General features: G+C 31.0%; 3 protein-coding genes across 8 annotated transcripts in view; all 3 read right to left on the reverse strand.

Moving 5' to 3' along the window:
- Nucleotides 1-1321: 1321 nt before the first annotated feature.
- On the reverse strand, nucleotides 1322-9336 carry LOC108734080 (serine/threonine-protein phosphatase 6 regulatory subunit 3). 4 transcript variants are annotated; one of them, XM_018465476.1, is made up of 16 exons: nucleotides 9231-9336; nucleotides 8814-9174; nucleotides 8676-8755; nucleotides 7982-8255; nucleotides 7362-7532; nucleotides 6893-7071; nucleotides 6285-6401; nucleotides 6110-6239; nucleotides 5520-5795; nucleotides 5339-5403; nucleotides 5075-5267; nucleotides 4926-5012; nucleotides 4440-4537; nucleotides 4105-4376; nucleotides 2642-3137; nucleotides 1322-1980 (listed from the first exon to the last, which is right to left on the reverse strand). In XM_018465476.1, the coding sequence occupies exons 2-16, from the start codon at nucleotides 8871-8873 to the stop codon at nucleotides 1884-1886; spliced, it is 2595 nt and encodes an 864-aa protein (XP_018320978.1). In that variant the 5' UTR covers nucleotides 8874-9174; nucleotides 9231-9336; the 3' UTR covers nucleotides 1322-1883. The 4 variants fall into 4 exon arrangements, with proteins under 4 accessions (XP_018320978.1, XP_018320981.1, XP_018320980.1 ...); XM_018465479.1 differs by having other exon boundaries at nucleotides 7362-7499; nucleotides 8814-9296; XM_018465478.1 differs by having other exon boundaries at nucleotides 6110-6224; nucleotides 8814-9296.
- Nucleotides 9337-9689: 353 nt separating this feature from the next.
- LOC108734082 (mitochondrial carrier homolog 2) lies at nucleotides 9690-11935 on the reverse strand. Of its 2 annotated transcripts, XM_025981056.1 has the most exons (7): nucleotides 11742-11935; nucleotides 11079-11301; nucleotides 10932-11016; nucleotides 10712-10880; nucleotides 10522-10653; nucleotides 10268-10454; nucleotides 9690-10139 (listed from the first exon to the last, which is right to left on the reverse strand). In XM_025981056.1, the coding sequence occupies exons 2-7, from the start codon at nucleotides 11175-11177 to the stop codon at nucleotides 9885-9887; spliced, it is 927 nt and encodes a 308-aa protein (XP_025836841.1). In that variant the 5' UTR covers nucleotides 11178-11301; nucleotides 11742-11935; the 3' UTR covers nucleotides 9690-9884. The 2 variants fall into 2 exon arrangements, with proteins under 2 accessions (XP_025836841.1, XP_018320984.1); XM_018465482.2 differs by lacking the exon at nucleotides 11742-11935 and having other exon boundaries at nucleotides 11079-11474.
- Nucleotides 11936-12312: 377 nt separating this feature from the next.
- LOC108734081 (proton-coupled amino acid transporter-like protein pathetic) overlaps nucleotides 12313-21997 on the reverse strand; it is a 43738-nt gene continuing 34053 nt past the window's right edge. Inside the window, exons 1-7 of one of the 2 annotated variants that reach the window (XM_018465480.2) lie at nucleotides 20451-20618; nucleotides 17614-17709; nucleotides 15808-15958; nucleotides 15434-15555; nucleotides 14917-15277; nucleotides 14651-14829; nucleotides 12313-14437 (exon numbers count right to left, since the gene is read on the reverse strand). In XM_018465480.2, coding sequence (XP_018320982.1) covers nucleotides 14023-14437; nucleotides 14651-14829; nucleotides 14917-15277; nucleotides 15434-15555; nucleotides 15808-15958; nucleotides 17614-17709; nucleotides 20451-20566 — 1440 coding nt within the window. In that variant the 5' untranslated portion in view covers nucleotides 20567-20618 and the 3' untranslated portion in view covers nucleotides 12313-14022. Of the gene's footprint in view, nucleotides 14438-14650; nucleotides 14830-14916; nucleotides 15278-15433; nucleotides 15556-15807; nucleotides 15959-17613; nucleotides 17710-20450; nucleotides 20619-21997 lie in introns of those variants that run through there. The other variant, XM_018465481.2, reaches the window with a different exon arrangement.

Below are 21997 nucleotides of genomic sequence, written 5' to 3' on the forward strand. Positions count from 1 at the left end.
CAATTAATCAAAGTTCAAACAATATCTGACAAGTGGAATCCCCTAAATATGACTTTATTGACTACAAAATGTGTTCCATCGATCATGAAAATAGCAGCCATAACTTTCAGTAAATTTCAAATTCAAATATACAGCTATTATCACATAACTTCAATAAGAAAAATGATTTTAAACCCTTCTTTGAAATGTGTTATTGCAATAAAAATGTTACAGGAAATTTTAAAAGTATATTGAATTTCATCCTGCAGTCGATTTTACAACACAATATATCATAAAAAATTGCTTTATGCAGAAAAATCTCCGCGGTACCATCAAAATCTCATGGATTGCGTTTGCAGGCACGACTAAGTAGTTTGCATGATTGCATATATATGACTTGAAAAAGGTTCAATATCACAATACGTTACATGCGCTTTACAAATTCGATTTGAATTTTATCTAAGATCAAATATTTTTAAGGATCTCAAGACGTTGGTACAATTAATTCGACATATTAATAATAATGGATGGGTGCAACACGTTTTCTATCCTTGTTTTTCTTTTTTTTTTTGGTAACTATAAAAATAAGCGCACTCCATTGGCATGTAAAAAAACTGATTCGTGTTAAAAAAAAATTAGGACATAGAACAGAGAGAGAGAGAGAGAGAGCGCGNGAATTTCTTAACTTTATAAATATTAAAGCCCCATTCATGCTATTGATCAAGTCACGGTCCAATCATGGTCAGATCAAAATATATTTGACTGGACCGTGCCTTATAGTATGCATGCTGTCATATGAAATGTATGTTATAATATTTTACTTGACTGTAACTGGACCGGACCGTAACTTGTAGTTAGCTCAAAGCAAAATAAAATATATATTAATGAAACACTTGGTTACTTTTATTGAAAAGAATCCCAACTGTTTCAATATGTATTCCGTAAATTTTATTTTGGCTTAATCATGCCCTTTCACAACAGTTGCACCATTGAAACTTTAAATAGTATTTATAAATATTTTAAAACAAATTTATTCACTGGTTAATAAATAGACAAAAGATAAAATAATGCCTATTAATATTTCAAGATTTTCATTTAAAACTGATTTAGAACTTGTTTACCGTCCGATATAAATTTGGAAACTATCCGTTTTTTGTTTTTAAAAATTTTACGTGTTAAACAGGAAATTTCACGAATCAATTTTTTTGCGCCGTTCAACTAATAAAAGCTACATTTCCGTATTTAGCACCTTCTTTCGTGTCCATTTGGCAAGAAAAACGTTAATTTATATCTGCTCTTTAATTAAGTAATATTGTTATTAAAGCACTGTTCCTTTAAGTTATTTTAAAAATTTTACGTGTTAAACAGGAAATTTCACGAATCAATTTTTTTGCGCCGTTCAACTAATAAAAGCTACATTTCCGTATTTAGCACCTTCTTTCGTGTCCATTTGGCAAGAAAAACGTTAATTTATATCTGCTCTTTAATTAAGTAATATTGTTATTAAAGCACTGTTCCTTTAAGTTAATTTACAATGTATACTCACTTATAATACTGCCAGAGAACTATACGAAAATGCCAGAGAGAATGAAAGATTTGCATAGGAAAGAAAAAATAATAAATACAGGAAAATAAACAGATAACAGAAATGTCTAATTCGAAAAAATAATAAATTAACCATATTTTAAAGAGTTTCATTTAAATGACTCAATATAATATTGCTACTTGAATAGTACATTTACTTAAATGGTCAAAGTTAATTAAAGGGCTGGGGCACAGGGATGACGGTAAACACATTTACCAAAAATTAAAAAAAAAAAACGTATCTAAAATTAAAATCTTCTTTATGGCATTCGCACTTTACGTTCTTACATCCCAAATGATATGTTTCGGGACCCTCCCTTTCATGCGCCTTTTTTGTCTGGTTCTTGTTTAATACAGGCGCCAGTTTTATCATCCACGTTCGTCATTTTGCTGTCATTGCCCTCAATAAGTTCATTTCTGAAACGAACGGCAAGTTTTCATTTATGAACTGAATAATTTAGACTGACGAGGAAAGTAAAATCATTTCGCCAAACCGTTTTTATCAGAAAATTCATTAATAATTACTAATAAGACAGTTACAAGAAATTGTATAACTACACATAAAATATACTGGTTTAAATTTTGAATGCAATGGAAAACATAACATTAAATAGTAGTGGGGGACAAATGATATTTAATAAGTACTTTACTAACTTTTTAACCATTAGTTTCAAACTTTAATTTGACGCTCCCTTAATACCTATTTAGTTCACTACATTTCAGCTCAATTTCTATAACTATCTGTTGCTCTTTTTACGAAATATATATCACTTTACAAAAAAATTGTCAAGATACACGAATGCTTTGTATGCGCTTTTTATTTTTGCTATCGTTTCCTCTACTGATAAAGTAAAGCGAAAATGGCCCCAAGAGTTCCCTTTTTTCAAATCCGAATTCGTTTTTCGTTAATATTTATTTCTTTCGCTCTTCTTTCCACCCTTCCCTGCACGATTCTAGCGAAGATTTTTATCTAATAAGGTAAAAAAGGCCAGTATCTTCACCTACTTCCTTTTTTCAACATATGCTACTTATTATTAGTTCGAAAATATTCCTTAAAATATTTTAAAGGTTTACTCACTTGGCCTCGTTTTTCGGTTCACTATCAATATTACTACTACGATGATCGGCTCCGTCACCCGCTGCCACTACGTGACCTCCTATCTTCTTGGCCACTTCTTGTAGTGCCTGGTCAACGATTTGAGCCACTTCGGTCTCAGCTGCATCTCTCCTACTTTTACTAACCACCTCATCTTCATTCGCGTTCTTTACTAGATTAATCGTCGTCGTTGCTGTTGTAGGCGTCACGACGTTCCCAAGTACTGCCTTTCCAACTGCTGGACTGTTGGGAAAGGTGCCACAGTTTGAGTTCTCGGTTCGATTCGGAAGTGCATCAAAATTGGCATCGAACACTGCGGCAAAAGTTGCCGAACTAAAATCGGCCCAATTGTTGGTACCACAGTCGCCTGCTGTAATTGCAGACGTCGCCTCGTCTGCCGTTTTTTCACACGTGCTCCATGGATCTTGCATTGATATTGGTGCTACTGCACCTGGTTTATTGGACTTCGACAACCATGCTACGAAAAGAAATATCTTCAAATCGATTGAAGTGACACAAAATAAAAAATAAGTTAAAAACGATTTACTATTAATGCTACTAAATAGCACAGCTTCCAGAATAGATATACAGGGACCAAAATATTAGCATGCGTTAATAATGAATCGTCAGAAGTATTAGCATCTAAGAAGAACTTATAAACAGTCTTAAGGTCGTATTTAAATAAAAGTATAGAACGAAAGAAACATAAATTAAAAGTATTGGTATGGGAGAGGGGTGAAATTAAAGTTAGAACTAATATTGGAGACGAAAAACTAGAGATAGCCAATTTTCGATATCTAAAACATTAAAAAAATCAAAATGTAAAAATCGTAGATATAAGACAAACAATAGTGCAGGGTGGAGTCGCTACTAACAAAAAAAAGTTAGGTGTATTTGATATGTGGTGTTATAAATAAGAGAATGATGAAAATATTAAATACTAAAAGAAGTAACAGAGCAGAGGGCGCTATACATGTCAAAAACGAATATTAAAGATTAATTGGTAGTACATCCTTTAATTTTTTGGTTTTGACAAATTACCTACAATAATATACTGTTTATTTTATGTTTTCTGTTGAATTGATGCCTAATAACAAAGCGATGAAAGCTGTAATTGTAAAATTGTCTCATTATTTAGCAAATAATGAGTTTGATATGCTTTATAACAATAAATTCTATAAAGCGAATGTAATTGAATTAAATATTCATGTGAATTTTACTTTGTTCGTTATAAAAATGCATTTGTTACAACCTTAATATAAACAAAACATTGGGCTTGTAACTTCGAAATTTTGTTCTATAAAGCGTCAACGTGTAATTCTAAAACTTCGTTTTTTAATTCTCCATTATTTTTAATAAAGTCGAAAATTGGCGACGCTTGCTGTATTATTAATAATGACACATATTATAAAGTGCCTAAGTTAAGTAGTAACTGCATGACTTACAATCAACATCTACAAATGGATTATCGGAAGGCGGTGAGCCATCTTCGCTATCACTACTACTGTGGTACCCTCCAAATCCGGAGCAGTTGTCGCCCGCTTCCTTTTTCTCTATTACAGTTTGAAACGTATGATCTTTGTCTTCGAAAATTTGATCATCAGCGTCGTCTAACGTGTTAATGTTCTGGGCGCAGATCTGTTTAAAGAATTCGTGTTGTTGCACAAGATCGCCTTCCGATAAATCGAAATTTACGTTCGTCCTGTCATCTATCGCTCTATCAAAAGAAAAGATATGCAAAATGAAATAAATTAAATCCTATTTTACAGTAAGGGCTTACTGTAAAGTGTCTTCATCATCGTTGAAATCATCATCGTTATCACTGTAACTTTCGATGAACTGGGGTGTTAATTGTTGCATTTGGTATTGCGCATAAACCTTAAAAAGACCAATCAAAAATTGTTGTTTTTGACAAACTAAAATAGATCATTATCAGTAATGTACAATGAGAACATCCACTGGTTGCTCGGAGGAAGGGAAAGGGTCCAGTAAAAGAATAATTTGAACCGTATGTGTGGGGATGGGGTACCCGATCAACATGGTTATGCATTGTAAAAAAAGGAAGACTTTTATCCAAGAAGAAGGTTTAGAAATGGATCAATATCTATTGTTACACCTACATGCAAACAATTTACAAGAATAGCTAGCCTCGAATCTTACTGTTTTAGATGAATTTCAATAAAAAAATTAAACCAAAGTAAAGTACTCTTGATATTGTATTTTAGATACATATTTAAAAAACAACAATCGCCAAAATAACACTAACCTGTTGCTGTAAAAGCATAGACTGGGTAAATGGTAGATCGCCGTATTCATCACCATCATCATTGGTCACGCAGGGATTGGCTCCACCCTTAAATTGAAAACATTAACCTAAATAATTGAGCTACACAACATTAACTTTCATAAACATACCAGCAATGTGTCCCTTTTTTTGTTTATTTCTTGAAGCGTGGATTCGGCGAACTTCTCAAATTCTTCGGCCACCGTGGGCACGGTCGTCTTTAAGAATTCTCCTAACGAACTTGTTGAACAGCAGTTAAGTATGCTGTTTACCATATTTGTCAAATGGCCCATGTAACCCTGTCGTAAACCGTTCGTTTGAGATCTAAAATAACAAAAAACATAATTAAACGATAAAATTGTTGAATCAGGTACACTGGTAATAAATGAGCTTACTGTTTTTCGTCGTTGTTTTTCCAAGCCTCCAAAATCCTTTCAACTAACTTACAATTAACTATTAACTAAAAAATAAGAAAATCAACTTTATGAAATCCAGAGAATTGCAATCTTTACATTTTTATTAAATAAAAATACCAAAAAAAAGGGAATATGTATTACAAAAACTGTAATTACTCACGTGTGTATATAAGGCATTATCGTCCCCTGTTTCGTACGTGACGGGAGCTTTTAAAGCGGAGGTAATGCAAGCTTCAACCTGAGTGTGCAAAAAATTATTCCACGGATACTTGAAGAACAAATCGAGTAAAAGCTGAAATGTGCCAAGACTCATAAGCTCCTTGATTACGTCTGAACTGTTTGTAGCAATAAAGGTTGCGAACAGCTTGGCCACCTTCAGACGAGTGTTACCAACTGGCACTTGCAGTGTACCCACTGTCATGCCAATTGGCTCTTTCTAAAATCACAAAATATAAATAAAGTCTATACACACCACCAATATTCAGTAGTAGCAGATCAAAAAACACTTGGAAAATCAAGGTATTCCCAAAAATTAATTTATCACTAATTATTTTAATAATAATGTTTTGGGGTATTCCACATTCAAGAAAATGTTCTCTTATGAGTGACTTTTTTCTATGCTAAAACTGAAGCAGTAAATTTTTTAGACAATCGCGTTGAAAATTAACAATTACACACGTTTATAGGATTTTAAATCACAGAAATAAAGTGCTAAAAACAAAGTGACTCAATTAGTGAATATAAACTTACCTTAGGAGGATCTACAAGTAAATTATGGAAGTCCCTAAGTCTTTTGAGGACGGGCGGCATCATAATTTCGACTATTTTTTTCTTGTACTCGGCGTCGCTAGTTTCTTCAGTCACCCTGAAAATGGGAAATCTTCAGATAAAACATAGACATTGCACCCATAATACGACCACTCACCCGATCGGTTTGCTGAACTCTAATAGGGCTAAAAGTACTTGGATGCCTCCTACTATACAACTCTCCACTTTTGTACTGGAGAGTATTTGATCTAGTAACATTATTATGATTTCGGCTCTACAAGCAAAGTAAAATAATTACCAAACCTAAATTAATACAATATCTAGTTTTTTAAAACAGGATTAACAATTTCGAAATTAGTTGTACACTTTACAGTATAAAGTTTGAAGATAAATTTATTTTTAGATAATATATGTATATTGTCAAGGGTAGTTAGAATTAAATTAAGAATTATAAGAGCATTATATGTAAAGGGTCGTTCATAAAATGTGTTCGCACTTAAGGGGGAGGGAGACATGTGACATTCGCAGTTCATCAATCGTTTTTCCTAACTTGGCCGTTCTTAAAATTTTTCATTACAATAGAAAATCATTCTCTATTTTTATTTACATGAAAGGGGGAAGACTATCATTTTAATATTTTTTAGGGAGGTCGCTGAAAGTGTGATGAAGGGTCCAAAAAAGTGAAATTCTGAGTGACGTATTTTATGGACGACCCCTAACAAAAGGAAGCATTTTCAAAATTTCTTTTTGAAAATGAATACTTACGATTCTACAGTGTTAAGTAACAAGTCGGGCTCGTACCGCTCCGTATTATTTCGCTGAATGTCTCTTGCTGTTTTAATAAAATCACACAGTAATTGAGCAACATTGTAATGCCTTTCTTTATCTACTGATGGGTTCAAAAGGGCCACCAACGATTGCACTATTTTTTGACTGTCTAACCACTAGAAAAAAAATACAAATAATAAGTTTCCAGAAAATAATAATAAATACAGAGAAACTGATTTTTTTGTGAAACACTTTCTTTATTATGTGTTAAAACCAACAGAACATAATCAATTAAACATTATTTATTCAGGCTAACATATTTAAGTAAAATAAAATAAGATATTATTTTCAAACTTTAAGCATTCCAACAGGCGAAATGTTAGTTTTCTTACACCAATTATTCTAAATTTATAATTACGATTAAATAACATTCAATTTAATTTTGGAAACAAAGTTGTTTACTTACTTGCAAAATGTTTTGCCGCAATTCGGTACCTTTGACCTGCGTCATAAGCTTGAGCGTGAGATCCATGATTGCAGAGGTACCAATGTGCTTAAGCAAGAGTGGTATGAAATTTTCTTTCTTCTTTAAAAAATATATGACCTGTAAGCAAGTTACCTGATGGGATAACCAGTTCTGGTTTGGACAACCGGAACAATGAGGGCAAGGAAATGGTAAACAGACAGGTATAAGTAGGAAGGAAAGGGAAGATAAAAAAATAAATTACTCTCTAAGTTCTACTATATACACATGACGATTAAAAATATAGTGGAGTGAATGGTATGTTAAATGAAAATAATGAATTGATTAATTATATATTTTAATGGGATCAATTTCAAAATTATGTATTATTGGTCAACATAATTATAATGAAATATTCATTAAATTTCAACTGAATACATCAAAATTGAATTTTCATCTTAAACTAAAATGTTAAAATGAATATTGAATAACATACATTCCTGGTCCTTTTAAAAATTATCTTGCCAGAAACAATTTTAATATGAAAGTATTTTAAATACTAAGAAAATTCCTATGAAAATGAAATTCCTATTTAAAATTATTGAAAAGAGTAATTTTCAAACCTGTTCAGTCTTCATGGCAATAAGAACACACATAATTTCACTAAAATAAGATGCCAAAAGGGAATTCAAAGGTGGCTCACTATCCAGAAATGAATAAAGCTTGGACAGCAGTGCCTCATTACTAGCAAGTCCTTCATTTAAAGTAGGAATGTCACAGACTAGGATTTGACATGCAATATAGGGATATTTGAAACGTGTGCGTTCCTCTATCTCCACTGATGGCTCAACAGTTGCCAATGTTACTAGTTCTTCCAAATTTTCAGGTCTGTTTAAGCTGCAAGTGCAAAAAATGTTAAAACCTCTTAAAGAAATGCTGACAAAGTAACTCAAAAACAATTCTTGTAGTTTAAGAAGTGCCTAAAATTTTAAATCAATGCTCATTTCAAATGGTCATTCATAAAAAAATAGTTACACAAATACTACATAAAAAAAATTAGAAAACAGAGTATGCTGATTATGTAAAAATTATAGCCATTAACTGGAAAAAGTAAATAAATATTAATTAATTAAAGAAAATCTATCTCAACTATTATATTATAATTAAACCTAATAATACTCATTCCATTTAAATTACAACTAGATCTGAACTATTCTAATAATTGACATTGTAAGCAATAAAAATATGAAATAGGTATAAAGATACAACTAATATTTCCACAAAACAATATAACACTTCTTTAAAAAAATTACTTACAAGTCAATTAGCGCTTTATTTTGCAGTTTACATTCATTTATAATGTCTTCTTCGTTCAACAGTTCCTTTAACGTTATCCCCTGAAAGGTTAGGTGAAGTAATTGTTCATTAAAAGTTGTAATCTCATCTTTGCCTTACCTCTTTAGCCAATAGCGTTTCTATTTGCGATGAAGATCCGTTGTTATACTTCCAAAACATTTTTAATAAATATACAAACTTGAGTGTAAGAAGCTACTTTACAAAAACAGAATGACACATGAACATGGCATTTGAAATAATGGAATCGAATTGAACTACTGTGACCACAATTACGTAACTAATCTGCCCAAAAACTGTATTTTGAATGCCGTTTTGTGGTTTCACTTTTATCTCTGCAACTTTTACGTTTTTTGAAGACGTTGAGTTAGGTACATTTGAATTAACTTGTCTTGCTAACGGTACAAGAGTAGGTTTTCAAACTAAAAACGACTATTCTAAATCACATATCACAATTTCCATTCTAAAATTAAAGTACGGGTTAACGTGTTAGAAGTTAGAATCAGTTTTTGTAATTACTTATTACAAGCACTACACTATTATAAGCAACTTAACCACCATTATCCATCCCAGAATGCACTTGTTGATTAGGTGGAAGTGACAGGCTAGCCGCGAAATTCAAATTTTAACATTTTCCATTGTCTCCCTGATCGTTTTATTAGATGTAACAAAAATTAAATTTTTCAGGTCTAAAACAGTCAGTGATTTTTAAATTGTAATTAATCTACTAAAAAGGTATGAGTAATTTCATGATAAATTTGAATTTGCTTCATAAAAAATTTTTAAATGTAAAGTTGAAATTATTTTTTATTCTATCTTGGAAACAAAATAATGTACAACGTACTTCTTATTGCGGAGGTCGCAGAAACATGCAAAAAGTTCTGAGTGTTAGAGGAATAATACAAGTGTCTATATGTGCACAAAATCCCAATCCAACACCTATTCATTATCCACTCAAGTATGCATATAAATAGCAACAAATCACTAAATTAATTGATTTATTTAAAAGTCTCCACGTACGTGTACACAGCAATAAGTAAAAGTCATTTGATATACATTAAATTATTAATATAAAAATTGCTCGACATCGTGTTTACATGCACACTAATAACACAAATCCGTTTATTATTACTTCTCGGATTGACCGATACCTTTTCCGATTTTTTATATTACCTATTTCATCTTAAGCGGAGTCGAGGCAACAGGTACAGCACGGCCACCTATAATGATCTGGGGACCTGAATAATAACGTACCAATAAACTCGATCCTCGTTTAAGCTGGTGTTCGGCCGACAAATGTTGCCAACAATCTATCCATGATGAATAAATCGGCATATTCGGGGGCATTCCTGCCTTCAAACCTGAACCCGTCACAGCCATGCAATTAGACACTACTTGGAATGGATATGTAATGGCACTTGCGATGAACTAAAATTAATAACAACTAAAAATAATAATAATAGAAACTTCTAATTTTTGTCTCCATCTATTTCCGATGTTTATGGACTAAGATAAAATAACTGTATAATACAATCTACTTAATAAGGAACCCTTACCGACATTGTTGCAGTTGTGTACATATGTAAATCTTTTTCATCAAAGACATAAGTATTAACAAGATAAGACAATACATGTGCTAAGACTATGGATAGAGCATCTCCCAATACTCTTGGTATTAATCCAGAAAAGAACCCACCTATTCCATTCTCTCTGTATACTTCAACAATTGAAGTAAACAAGCCACTGAAAAAAATATTATAGACAAAAGTAAAGAAAGAAAAAATATAAACAGTTTCAATAATAATTTTACTTGTATTTAGTTTCTTGTCCAACAAACTGTGCCATCATTCGAATACTTATCACATGAAAAGGGTGACTAACAATAATAGCAGTGGTACGACTAATAAGATCTCTCTTAATATTATTAATGACATGCTGTCTCCTAAAAACAAACAATAAGCAGTAAGGTTTCTGTGTTCAATTTTTTAAATTATCACTACTTTAGTTCTTCATTCATTTCAGCTTCATCATCCAAAGGTTCATGATTATCCATCTCCATTTTTTCCAAAATTTTTTGACTGGCTACAGCACTAACTAAATTTCCACATAATTTCGGAGTTAGACCCCTATAACAACCGTAAAAACCATCCGTCGTCTTTATATATTTCACTGAAAAAATCAAATTTATATCTGACCATACCTACTGTAAAATTAACTTACCATATTGAAAAACATTTGGCAGTTTTAAAGCAGGTTTCCCAAACAATGTTGTGGATGATTTGGGTGCTATTGGTTCATGTCCAATCTATTAAAATAAATTTAATTAAGCTGTTAGTACGAACAGTTTTTCATACAAAATCACCTAACCTGTATTAAAACCTTCGCATATTCTAAAGGATGGGATGCTGTATTAACTATTATTCTTAAGGCATAGTTCGACCAGGTGTTTTCTTTAGGCTTTGACATGCTACTTCTATATTGGAATTCTTCGTTTTTGAATTTTTCAAAAATTTACATCAAATAAATGAAGATGAAAGCTGCCAAAACCCGGCCTCCTTATTTTTCGGCAGTTTGTAATAACATCACTTTTCTAAAAATACATTTTGTCTAGAATACAAAGATAAGATAATTTCTAAAACCAATATTTTAAATATATTTTTCTAGATAAATAATGCTTTTATAACAATCACCCCTTTAAAAGAGGTTATGTTCCAGTTTCTAATATAACAATCTATGATAACAATTATCAAGTTTCACCGAAAAGACCCTTATTTATATGTGGCATAAGCGCAAAAATGAAATGCAGCTTTGGATACTAATACAATTATACCTTTTAGTACAAAGTTTTTCCGGGTGACTATATAATTTTTAAACAAAAAAGGCGGTAACGTTTATTAAATTTCAAATATTCTTATGTCTAGAAATAATACAGATAGTCCCATTTTCCGACAGACATATGTTTGCCAGGTTATCTGTTAACACACTTATTCAACTTAATTTAAACCAAATAAATTTTGATAAAGTACTTACCTAAAAAGTTAATAACAATTACAGTAAAAGGTCTCATTTAATAAAACTTGGGTAGCCTGCAAGTCCTTTATTTATGTCAAAAATATTAGACCGATTGACAAATAAAAAAAATTTAAATTGTATAATTAACTAGATATTTTAATAATTAATCACTGAATAAAATACACCTGATAAGAAATGGGCAGTTTCCACGTAAATTAGGAAGAATTTAAAGAGAATAATTATGGGTAAAATAAAACAANTATATTGCATACACTATAAACGCGTACTATCGTTATCATATTTATTGTTCCTGTTTGTTTTATCTCCTTATCAAACATATATTTTTCTTAAATCAATCAAACTAACAGGCAATAGTTTTAAAGTAGATTTTATAAACCTTTTTCATTCAATCTCAAAGTTAACGATTCAGTAATTAATTACAAGAATAAAATATCTTTTCTTTACATGTAAAAACAAGTGTAACTTTTGTAAGAATAAAGATTAAATGGTAGCACAATTGTACATAAAAATTATAAGAGCCCCCCTTCAGGTAAACACTACTCGATAGAATTTGATCATATAACAAGTATTCTGTTGAAAAGTCATTTATTGTAAATTTCTTCTAAACAATTCACATTTTGGTACAAAAATTATAAAACCAATCTAATTACAATAAAGCAGCTACTTTGATAAATAGTTTTCTAAAAAATTTGCTACAAAAACCCTGTATGCTCGGCTGATTTCTTTTAACAATAAAACTACAACTTTATAGTTAGAATAAATAAACTAATTTAACTGTCTGAGAAAAGTAATCGTCTTTTAAAGCAATAACACTGCACTTAAGCCTCTCTAACTCATCATGCACTTGTGTACGTTTCAAGGCACAATTAATTCTAAATGCAATATTATCGATGTTTAGTGTAAAATACTGATGACACAACAAATCGTAACTCCTGCCATTAAATATTTATGTAAAGATAAAAAAAATAAAAAGACATGCAAGTTAAAAGTGATACAGTTTAGAAAACGAATAAATAATTAATAAATACCACAAGCAATTAAGAAGTAATATCTCATGTTAGAGAAAAAATAGACAAACAAAATTTTTCAATTTGGTATCACCAATAAATATGCATGCCATTTATTACAAACTTGCATGCAATATACTCGTAAAAGACATAAAAAAAATAGAGCCCGCAAACAAGTTGAAACTGCTGCTTAGAAAGACAGAGCAAACGATACGAGGTCCTGTTATCTCTGTCTTTCATAATGTGTAATGTGCAGAAGTTTAAAAGAGGGAAGGAGTCATTCGCTCTCCCTCTAACCCACTGAGATAAAATAATTACAGTAGGCACGACCCATGCAGTTAAGTAAATGAGATGAAAAGTAATGTAAATCTCTATCTTTGTTTAATTCACATTACTTTTCTTTATAATAACGCTCCCAATTCCTAATTGATAAGCACAGCTATCAACTGCACACGCTCAAAATAAAAAGAGCCAGATAATACATATCATTTTTTGTTTCTTTTCATTTTCGATTCGCTTGCCTACTTTAATTCTATTTTCTCCATGTCTACATCCTTTCATTCTTTCCGACTTAGACACACCTATTTTAGAAGCAAAATCCTTTTTTTTTTCTTTATAAAGGTACTATTTGTAATAAATGTGAACTAGGTATTGTCATAAAGTGATTTAAAAATATAACAACAATTTTGAGATCTTATTTTAAATAAACCACCCAGTATATAATGTGTTCTATACCCATGTACACCTTAAAATATACTAAGATGCGATTTTATCATTTATACCTTCCGGTCTCTCCTTCATTTATTTTTTTAAGCCCAATAAAAATACACTTCCAAATTATTTAATTAATTACAAGAATTAATTAAATATGAAGGGTACTATTACTAGAAATTTATAATAAACTTATAGGAAAATATCTTAGTGAACGTCTTTTGTGCAGACATTATAAAAATGCTTGTTAAATACGCCTAAAAATTTGTTTATCGTTCTATTGATGTTACTAAAAGAGCAATACAAAAATTCCATTTATTCCCATTCATTAAAGTTACAAACAGGCAGTTTAATTAATTTAAAAATTCGAGTTTAGTGCGTATCAATTTTTCTGGTCCTTTTACTATTAATTTAATTTTTTTTTCTAGTTGTTCTAGTTTTGAAAATCAGTGCATTCCGACCAACAGTTTCAAATTCACTCATTATTCAATCGCTCGTTTTAAAAATTAAGAAAATTATACTATAAATAAAAGATCTAAATAAAAAAAACATTATCACTACTATTTACTCGTGTATAATGCAGCAATATCCTGTAACGCTGAGCTGGTGCCGAAAATCAGAGCTAAGAGTCCAGTTATAATAACTATAGCGTCTTTGAAAATTTTCCAATTATATTTTCCGAAACCTTTATCCCAAAACGTAATTATTTCAATGAATACGGGTACCATGAGACCTATGATGGAAAAGCAAAGCGCTCCAATAAGACTGATAAATGGTTTAATGTCTGGCACCGCGACAGCTACAGCAATGGCTACTACCACCATTACCGTTCTCAAAATGTAGTTCGACATCAAAGGTTTCGATTCGAATTTGTGCTTCAAGTTGTTCCATACGATGTCCAGACACACGAAAAATTGTAATGCAAACGTCATTAATACTGCCAGTGATATCAGAATTTGAACGGACTGAGCCAAACTGAAAAGAAAAAGATAAATAAAGCGTCAGGTACATTGTAGGAAGAAAGACCATTAAAGTAATTGAAAAGAACTTTCTTATTATGTTTCATAACAATGTATCTTATTATCAAAATTTTCTTAAAAAACGGTATAAATTTGAAATTAATAACATTTTTGCAATACATAGTTTGAAATGTGTTTAATATAAAATAAAATAAACAAAGATACTCACTATTCTTCTTTAGGTAAGTTTAGAGTAATGGAACCTTTTGCTAACTCGCCATACTTGAGATAACCGAAAAATCCCAGAAAAATGTAAATTAAAGTGACGAAAGACATCCCCCTGTTCATGATTCCGCAAATACCAACAAAGTTTTGAGGTTTTTCCATATTATTTTCGAGGGGCATTACCTAAAATAAGAAAAAGAATATTCATGCACACCATCAACTAAAAAAAATTCGAATAGAAAAAAAATAACAAATACAAAAGAAACTTACGACACCAATTCCTTCCAGTGCAAAAACTGTAATACTGAAGAAGGCCGGAAATCGCGAAATCGGTGCAACCAGTTGTCGTTCACTCATTGGTGGAATGTCGATCATGAGGTAGTAAATGGTAATGGCTATACCCAAGCCCATGAACACGTTTGCCAACATGGAAACTGCAGCCAAGTGTTTCAAATTTGGAACGTAGCAAAGTAAGAGGCAAGGCACTAACAGGATTGCAATAGCTAGTCGAATGTTTATTTTGAAGTCCAAATAATGTTCGAAAATCATAAGAAAACTCTCAGCCACTATTACGGCGTATGCACTACAAGTACCGTAATAAGTAATAAAGATCCCTATATCAACCACTTTCCTGCAAGTGAAGGAGACGAAATTGTAAAAATAATGTACGTTTTACATAACACAGTTGTGGATTGGATGTAATGTACTACTAAATTAACTTATTTTATTCTAAAGTATGGTATCATAAAATAAAAAAGTTTTATTCGTTTCAATTTTCATTATTTACCTTCCTGAAGGCCCAAATTTCCTAGCCCATTTCGGACCACGAACGCAAGCTTCTTCTGCAATGTCAGCAAAAGACATTTGGGTCTTCCCCGCTCTTTTATACAGTTCATGAGCACAGACAACCTAAATTTAAATTTTATTTAGTTAACAATGAAAAATTGCGACAAACAAAGTTTTATATTTTATTTTTATTTTAAACGTTATCTTAAATTGAAAGAACTACCTAATCAATGAAAAAAAAGAAAAATAATCTTGCTTTATATTGTTTCTCTGATTAAAATAAAAATTAAAGCAAGAAAGGTAACATATAAAAAAATATTTAATCTAATACCAGATAATAATAAAGAAAAAATATTTTAAAAATTGAAAGCTTACCAAAATATATGAGCAATGGGTCACTATCAGTGATGCAAGTATTGTAGCAAATATTCCTAAAACTAAACCTGAACTTGCGAAAGCAGCAGGCATTGCTAAAATTCCTGTTCCTAAACATGATTTCAGTAGATGTATCAAAGTATCAGTGTTTCTGTAAAAAAGGAGTAAAAATCAGTTTTGTATATAACAAATTAATCAACATCAAACAGGCATGTGTCGAAAGAATTAGAATTTAGGTATATTTTTTTTATAATTTTACAGGAAATTTACTTAAATATAAATGACCTATTGTGGAACAAATTCAGCAAAGTTAGAACTTATTAAATATAAAACATTCTTTCAAGCTATCCTAAACTTCAAAATTCAATAAGAATCGTCAATCTTTGAATTAAGAGTTCATTATGAGAATCTCATCCAGATGATCTAGGAAAATAGTTACCTTATGCATGAATTATGTTTCAGTAATTAAGAGTTTGTACAGCAGTTAAATTGAAATTTATTTTGTGTAGAGAAAATAAATGTTTTGTTGCATATAATATTACATATAAAAGAAATTATGAGTGGTGTCAGCAAAGGGCAAAATAGTATTACGTAGTTAGTATCAGCCATTTCTTATGCCGAAGTGTACGATGTGTTGCATACCTATTTACAAACAGTTCCTTTAAATTTTTCAAACAATTTTGAACACAAAGAAAGTGATTAAACAAATTGTTCACGAAAGTGAATTTCGACTACTCGAAGCAATGGTGCTAACAGTTTCGAGCCCACAGTGACTGATAGGGAGGAAGAACTAGTTTATACATAACATAAATCGGCAAATTTCTAATCTTTTTTTACTAAAAAGAAGACTGTTTAATGGGGTAAATTATCAAATTAATTAAGTAAATATGTACAGCTAATAATTATTTGATATGACTAAAAAAATTCAATTTAATTCAAGTGTTACCCACTTAATATAATTAAAAATTAAATTGTGATTTCATGACAACGAATGAATGTGTATTTGCTAGTTTGTCTGTTGCTCCCATAAACTCATTTTCTATTGTCAAAGTCACGTGTTGGTTTATATAGGAAAACAGCACGTACAAGCAAAAGTCAAGCAACTTTAAACATTTTATCAATGACGGTATCGCAGAAGTTAAATTATGTAAAAATTCTAAAATTAGTTTAATGTATTCAATACAAATAGAAGCAGTGCAACATAAACATGTTGTTATCGTATTATAAACTATATTGCACTTGTATCTCTTCCCTGTTTATTTTTAAATGTGATTACAGATATTATTAATATGGCAGCACACAAAAATTTTTCTTCAGAAAATTGTCTTTTTCGTACACGTGTACAAAAGATCTTGAATATATTAATTTAAAAATTGATTGTACTATCTATACTTAATACACAAGCGATTCCAAATTTCACGTTTATTAATTTAATAAAAAACTATCTATATCTACAAGTAAATAAAATTGATGTGTTTGTCTGTAATATTAACATGAAGGGCTCCTTTTTTAAGTTCACGTTTACGAACGAACTAATTTAAAAGACTCTTTACAGACATTTGCTGTCAGGAGTGATCTGCGCTACTACTTTTTTTTAATTGTTCGTTGATTATATCAATTATATACAAATACAAAATTTTAAATAATTAAAAACGGTTTCACGTGGATGATTTTCAGTGAACACCACTGTACATGAGTGAAATTTAAATCAAAAATCAAGTAATTTATACAATTTTCTTGAATTTACTACAGTATACGTATTATAGACATATGTAGTATAGATACTTAATAGATATTATTACTTACGAAGTAGGGTGTTCTAAGACACGGGCTTTAAATGGATCGAACTCTCCACTAAGTGCGTTAGCTGCCTCTGCATCAAGTCCTTTCGTAATTTCATACCTGAAAATAATGAAAAAATCTTGCATATCTTTATAAAAAAAATTGTAGTTTACTAATTAAAATAAAAATTTGGTATATAAATAAACCATTGTTAATTGTATAATGGTAATATTTGCGAATTTGTAAATCTATGTGAAACCTCTTTTAAATTAATGTAAAAATTCATTTTTACTTTTTTCATCCACTATAAATTATCTCAAGTTAATGAGGTAATGAAGCAAAAATTAGTTGTTATTGCCACGCCCTCGCCGGGAATCGAACCCGGACATTTGGCTTTACTCACCAACGCTCTGACCACTATGCTTTTAAATTAACTCTCCCTTCTCTTATTGTCTTTTGTAGAACTTTTTTCTCATCTAAAGTACATAAAAACAATACTCGGACATATTGTGAGTAAAGACCAAATACTAAATCAGTAGAAACAACATTAAGAGTTTTTTATTAGAACCTTTCTTTGCTCTAAAAGAGTGAAAGAACAAAAGACGCTATGGAAAAAAAGGAGAAATAAGATGCTAGGCTAATTTGACATATTAGAAGCAGAAATAGGGGTAAGCAGGGGTAAGAGTAGACCTAAATTGAATCATAGTTTGCAAATACTTGGTGATGTAAAATATTTCAGTTAGAAAGGAAGTTAATAAGAAAAGTGAGGCATAGGATGATAGGACTCTTTTTGTAGCATAAAGGGTAAAAAGAGAGAGATGTGGGTTGTTATAGTTTTGAGGAAAAAACGAAGATTAGCTCAGCATACTAAGGGGTAGATGTCTTAACACTGACGGCCCATATGATACGCTTAAAAAAATATTTTTTATTTTACAAAACTAGGAAATATCGTAACGAGCAAGTAACTTATTATTTGTTTTTGCAATTCAAGTACACGACAAGTAAATTACCGTTATTATCAATAAAGTTCAATGAATTAAGGAGGTTCATGTAGTCGATGTGATTTTTTTAGGTGTCATTTACATTTTGTTTACAATTGCAATCACAACTACGTAAACGTGATTCAACAATGATGCAAAAACCAACAAAATTGCGTAAATATTACAACAGGATCTTTCGAAAGAAGAGCATATAGATTCGTTCTGTTTCACGGACAACTTCATTTTAGATAGGCAAGTATCTCTCGATTTTGAAATGGTTTTTCTCGGAAACAAATGAAGATTTTGAAATACAAAAAAATCGCACTGGATTTCTGCAAAAAGGCTCTACATGGTAAAGCAAAACCTAACGCATCTTATGGCAAAATTACTACCGGGATTTTCTTAATTATGGTGTAATACCTTAAAAGCATTTTGAAAAGGAATCTTAATTACTAAAAAACATTTTTTGTATTTTTGTTGTACTACTTTTTGTCAAAATGCTTAAACAATATACAACTTACCTATTAATGTTAAAAGAAACAGCTAGGTCAATTTTATATTCAGAAAGGGGATTTACCGGGCAACCTAACCCAGCCTAACCTATCACACTTGATTAAAAAACCGATTTAAACTCAGATTTACTGACGAAAGTTGCTTATTTACTTTTGAAACCTTCATATAACACAATAATTTTAACATCTCAACACAATAATAAATAAAGGCTTAAACATACCTCTGTATTCCAAAAAATTTTTTAATCCGTTCTATGCACCCAACCATTTCGATATTATTATTGATTTAAAATAATAATTATGTAACTATTATACATTAACAAAGAATTTACGGAAATTAAAACGCCGTTGAACGGAGAAAGCATAAAAGGGGGACAAAATTGCAGTGCTAATTACTTACAATTAGGTAGGTAGTCATGTATTGTGAACGCAATTATTTCATAAAGCAAATCAAATACAATTTGTTGTCCAATCGACGTACCGAATAAAACGCATCGAACACAAAATATTTACATACTTAAAGAGTCAACATTTTTCTTTAAAAACGCAAAGCTATGCAAACCAATACATAATGAGTAACATAGAAAACACGCATGGGGTTAGCTCTATATCATATTATGTGCTAAATATGGGGAGATCAATGTAATAAATCATACCTATATATGAAACGCTATTTGTAGTATGATACTAGTTGGAGAAATGTAATTTTAAACAAATTATTTTCAAAGAGGAAATTGAGAAAATATGGTACATTGGTTTTCTAAATGATGTAACCAGATAATATAATAAAATTGCAGTGTTTCCGCCATAGTTTTTTGCATTGAAATTGAATTTCTCTTTAGGTACGTAAGAAGTTGTAAATAGAGATAAAAATTAACATTACTTTTTGAAACTATAAAAATACTAGCTTTTCCCTGCGGCTTCGCTCGCAGAAATTAATATTGTTTCTCCATAAAACCTTGTAACTCCTAATTCACCCTTACAACGTTTTAATTTTATGTAATGTCGCTATCTTAGATTTCAAATACAAACGTAGCAACAACATTTCATCCTGAGGGGTTGATTTTTAAAAATTTCCAAAACACGTATTTGCTTANAGAGTCCGGCCGATAATCGACAACCTTTGTACTAATGATATTTTTTGACACATTATCATAAATTAAAATAGTCATCAAACCCCACCTTTAAATTTTAACTAATGTTAATACATTTTTGAAAGTAGTTTTAAAAATTTCTCATATCTGAAGTTTCAATTTAATTATTTACAAAAAAATATTTTGTTATGCAGTTTCTTGAAATTATTTCATTTGTTTTTCTACCATCCAAACATATCTATAATAAAATTATTCTGATTGCAACGAGAACTTACTTGTATTGAACCGTATGGACTCCCTTACGAAAACAAGGGCTGAAACTACGTAAAGGGGATATGTCGTCCTCGACACATGGTGCAAACGTCCCGTAACGCAGTTTCCCGAACGACATTGCGCCAATTTTCGAAACTGCACAAACCGTAATAACAACTTTGGACTTTATAGGCCGTTTTCTCATAAGAATGTTATAGTTTAAATTGATAAAATGTTATCGGTTATTTACGGGGGGCAAACGAAGGATATTTTGATGGTCAATACTATCGCACGCGTTGCCTCGACAATGTTGTTTTGGCCCTATTGTATTATTTATTTATTTATTTATAAATTTATCGTATTTTATGGTCCACTCGGACAGATTCTTATACGGGGCGTATATAACAAATTACGGATAAATAGATACAAATAAGATAATCACGTGTCTATTTTTAACACAAAACTTTGGCCCACATGCGTTAATATGATAAGAAAAATTTTATTTATAGTTAATCATAACAAATTATAGTATCTTACATTTATTGAACTTACATTACTTTATTATTTGTATGAAAAGATGGCTAAAGGTATGTCTAACAAATTTTTTGAAATTACTCTTGAAATTTGATATGTGATAGCTAGAAAATAATTTTTCAATAAGATGTGAAAAAGGAAACAGAATTTTAATGGCAATTTGTTTGCATATGGAGTAGAGTACCTACTTGAATGTTTTTGGTAAACCAACCCTTAAATGATGAAACAAGGGTGGCATCTTGATGTATGTATATTCCAAAATATTTCATGTCAAATACAATTCGAAAAATTTACATCCGAATTTACACTCGTATTTTCTACAGCTTTCTATTCGAAACTCTTAATTCGAACATATAAAATACTATAGTTAGTAGTAAGTATCAGTAGATGGCGTTATACTGCTAGTATTTTGATGTTATATGAACTTTCTTTTACAGAGCGATTTTTTACTTGTGTACATTCATCTTTACGCCTACAAAAGCACTATTCTTCTCATTTTCCATAACTTTAATATAAACACAACAACGTAAGTAAGGAAGTATCGTAGTACTGCTTTTATCGATGCTCCAAGCGCTGCTCTGCTCGCAGCTCACATCGGCAACATAAAAGTACTTCTGTATCTACTTATCGGTTTACATATGATCATATATCACTTAATTTATTATTGTATACTCCAAAAAGTTCACCCACTTCTTTTTCTCTTCGTATTTATTGGATGTGCTACATAATGGCGTCTTGATCGACACTTTTTCATAAGGTACCATTTGAGAGATCCTGATGAAAATAACATTTCCTCTTTAGAATCCATCATCACTTGTACATATTCACATAATAAGCAAGGAAGCACCATTGCTCTTAGCGCTGCTCCACTAACACCTCACATATCCAACGTAAATTGTACCCTCTCAACGTGTTTTTACGGAGTAACTACGGTTTGATCAGCCATTTATCGATGCTTTTCGCCTTTTTGCACCCCTCCCTCCCCCTTCGTCACTCTGAGTCATATTTTCAGTGACCCCCCCCTAACAAATATGAC

Source organism: Agrilus planipennis, unplaced genomic scaffold, assembly GCF_000699045.2.
Source record: "Agrilus planipennis isolate EAB-ADULT unplaced genomic scaffold, Apla_2.0 scaffold10, whole genome shotgun sequence".
Taxonomy (NCBI): Eukaryota; Metazoa; Arthropoda; class Insecta; order Coleoptera; family Buprestidae; genus Agrilus; species Agrilus planipennis.

Bases quoted from the DNA above. Each gene is read 5' to 3' on its own strand.
- LOC108734080 (XM_018465476.1), bottom strand. From the start codon at position 8,873: ATGTTTTGGAAGTATAACAACGGATCTTCATCGCAAATAGAAACGCTA. The intron at 7,533-7,981 runs GTTTGAAAATTA...TGTCCAAACCAG, and splicing joins TTGCCATGAAGACTGAACAG to AACTGGTTATCCCATCAGGT. The intron at 5,013-5,074 runs GTATGTTTATGA...TTTCAATTTAAG, and splicing joins AAAAAAGGGACACATTGCTG to GGTGGAGCCAATCCCTGCGT.
- LOC108734082 (XM_025981056.1), bottom strand. From the start codon at position 11,177: ATGTCAAAGCCTAAAGAAAACACCTGGTCGAACTATGCCTTAAGAATA. The intron at 11,017-11,078 runs GTTAGGTGATTT...TTATTTTAATAG, and splicing joins ATGCGAAGGTTTTAATACAG to ATTGGACATGAACCAATAGC. The intron at 10,455-10,521 runs GTAAAATTATTA...TATTTTTTTCAG, and splicing joins GGACAAGAAACTAAATACAA to TGGCTTGTTTACTTCAATTG.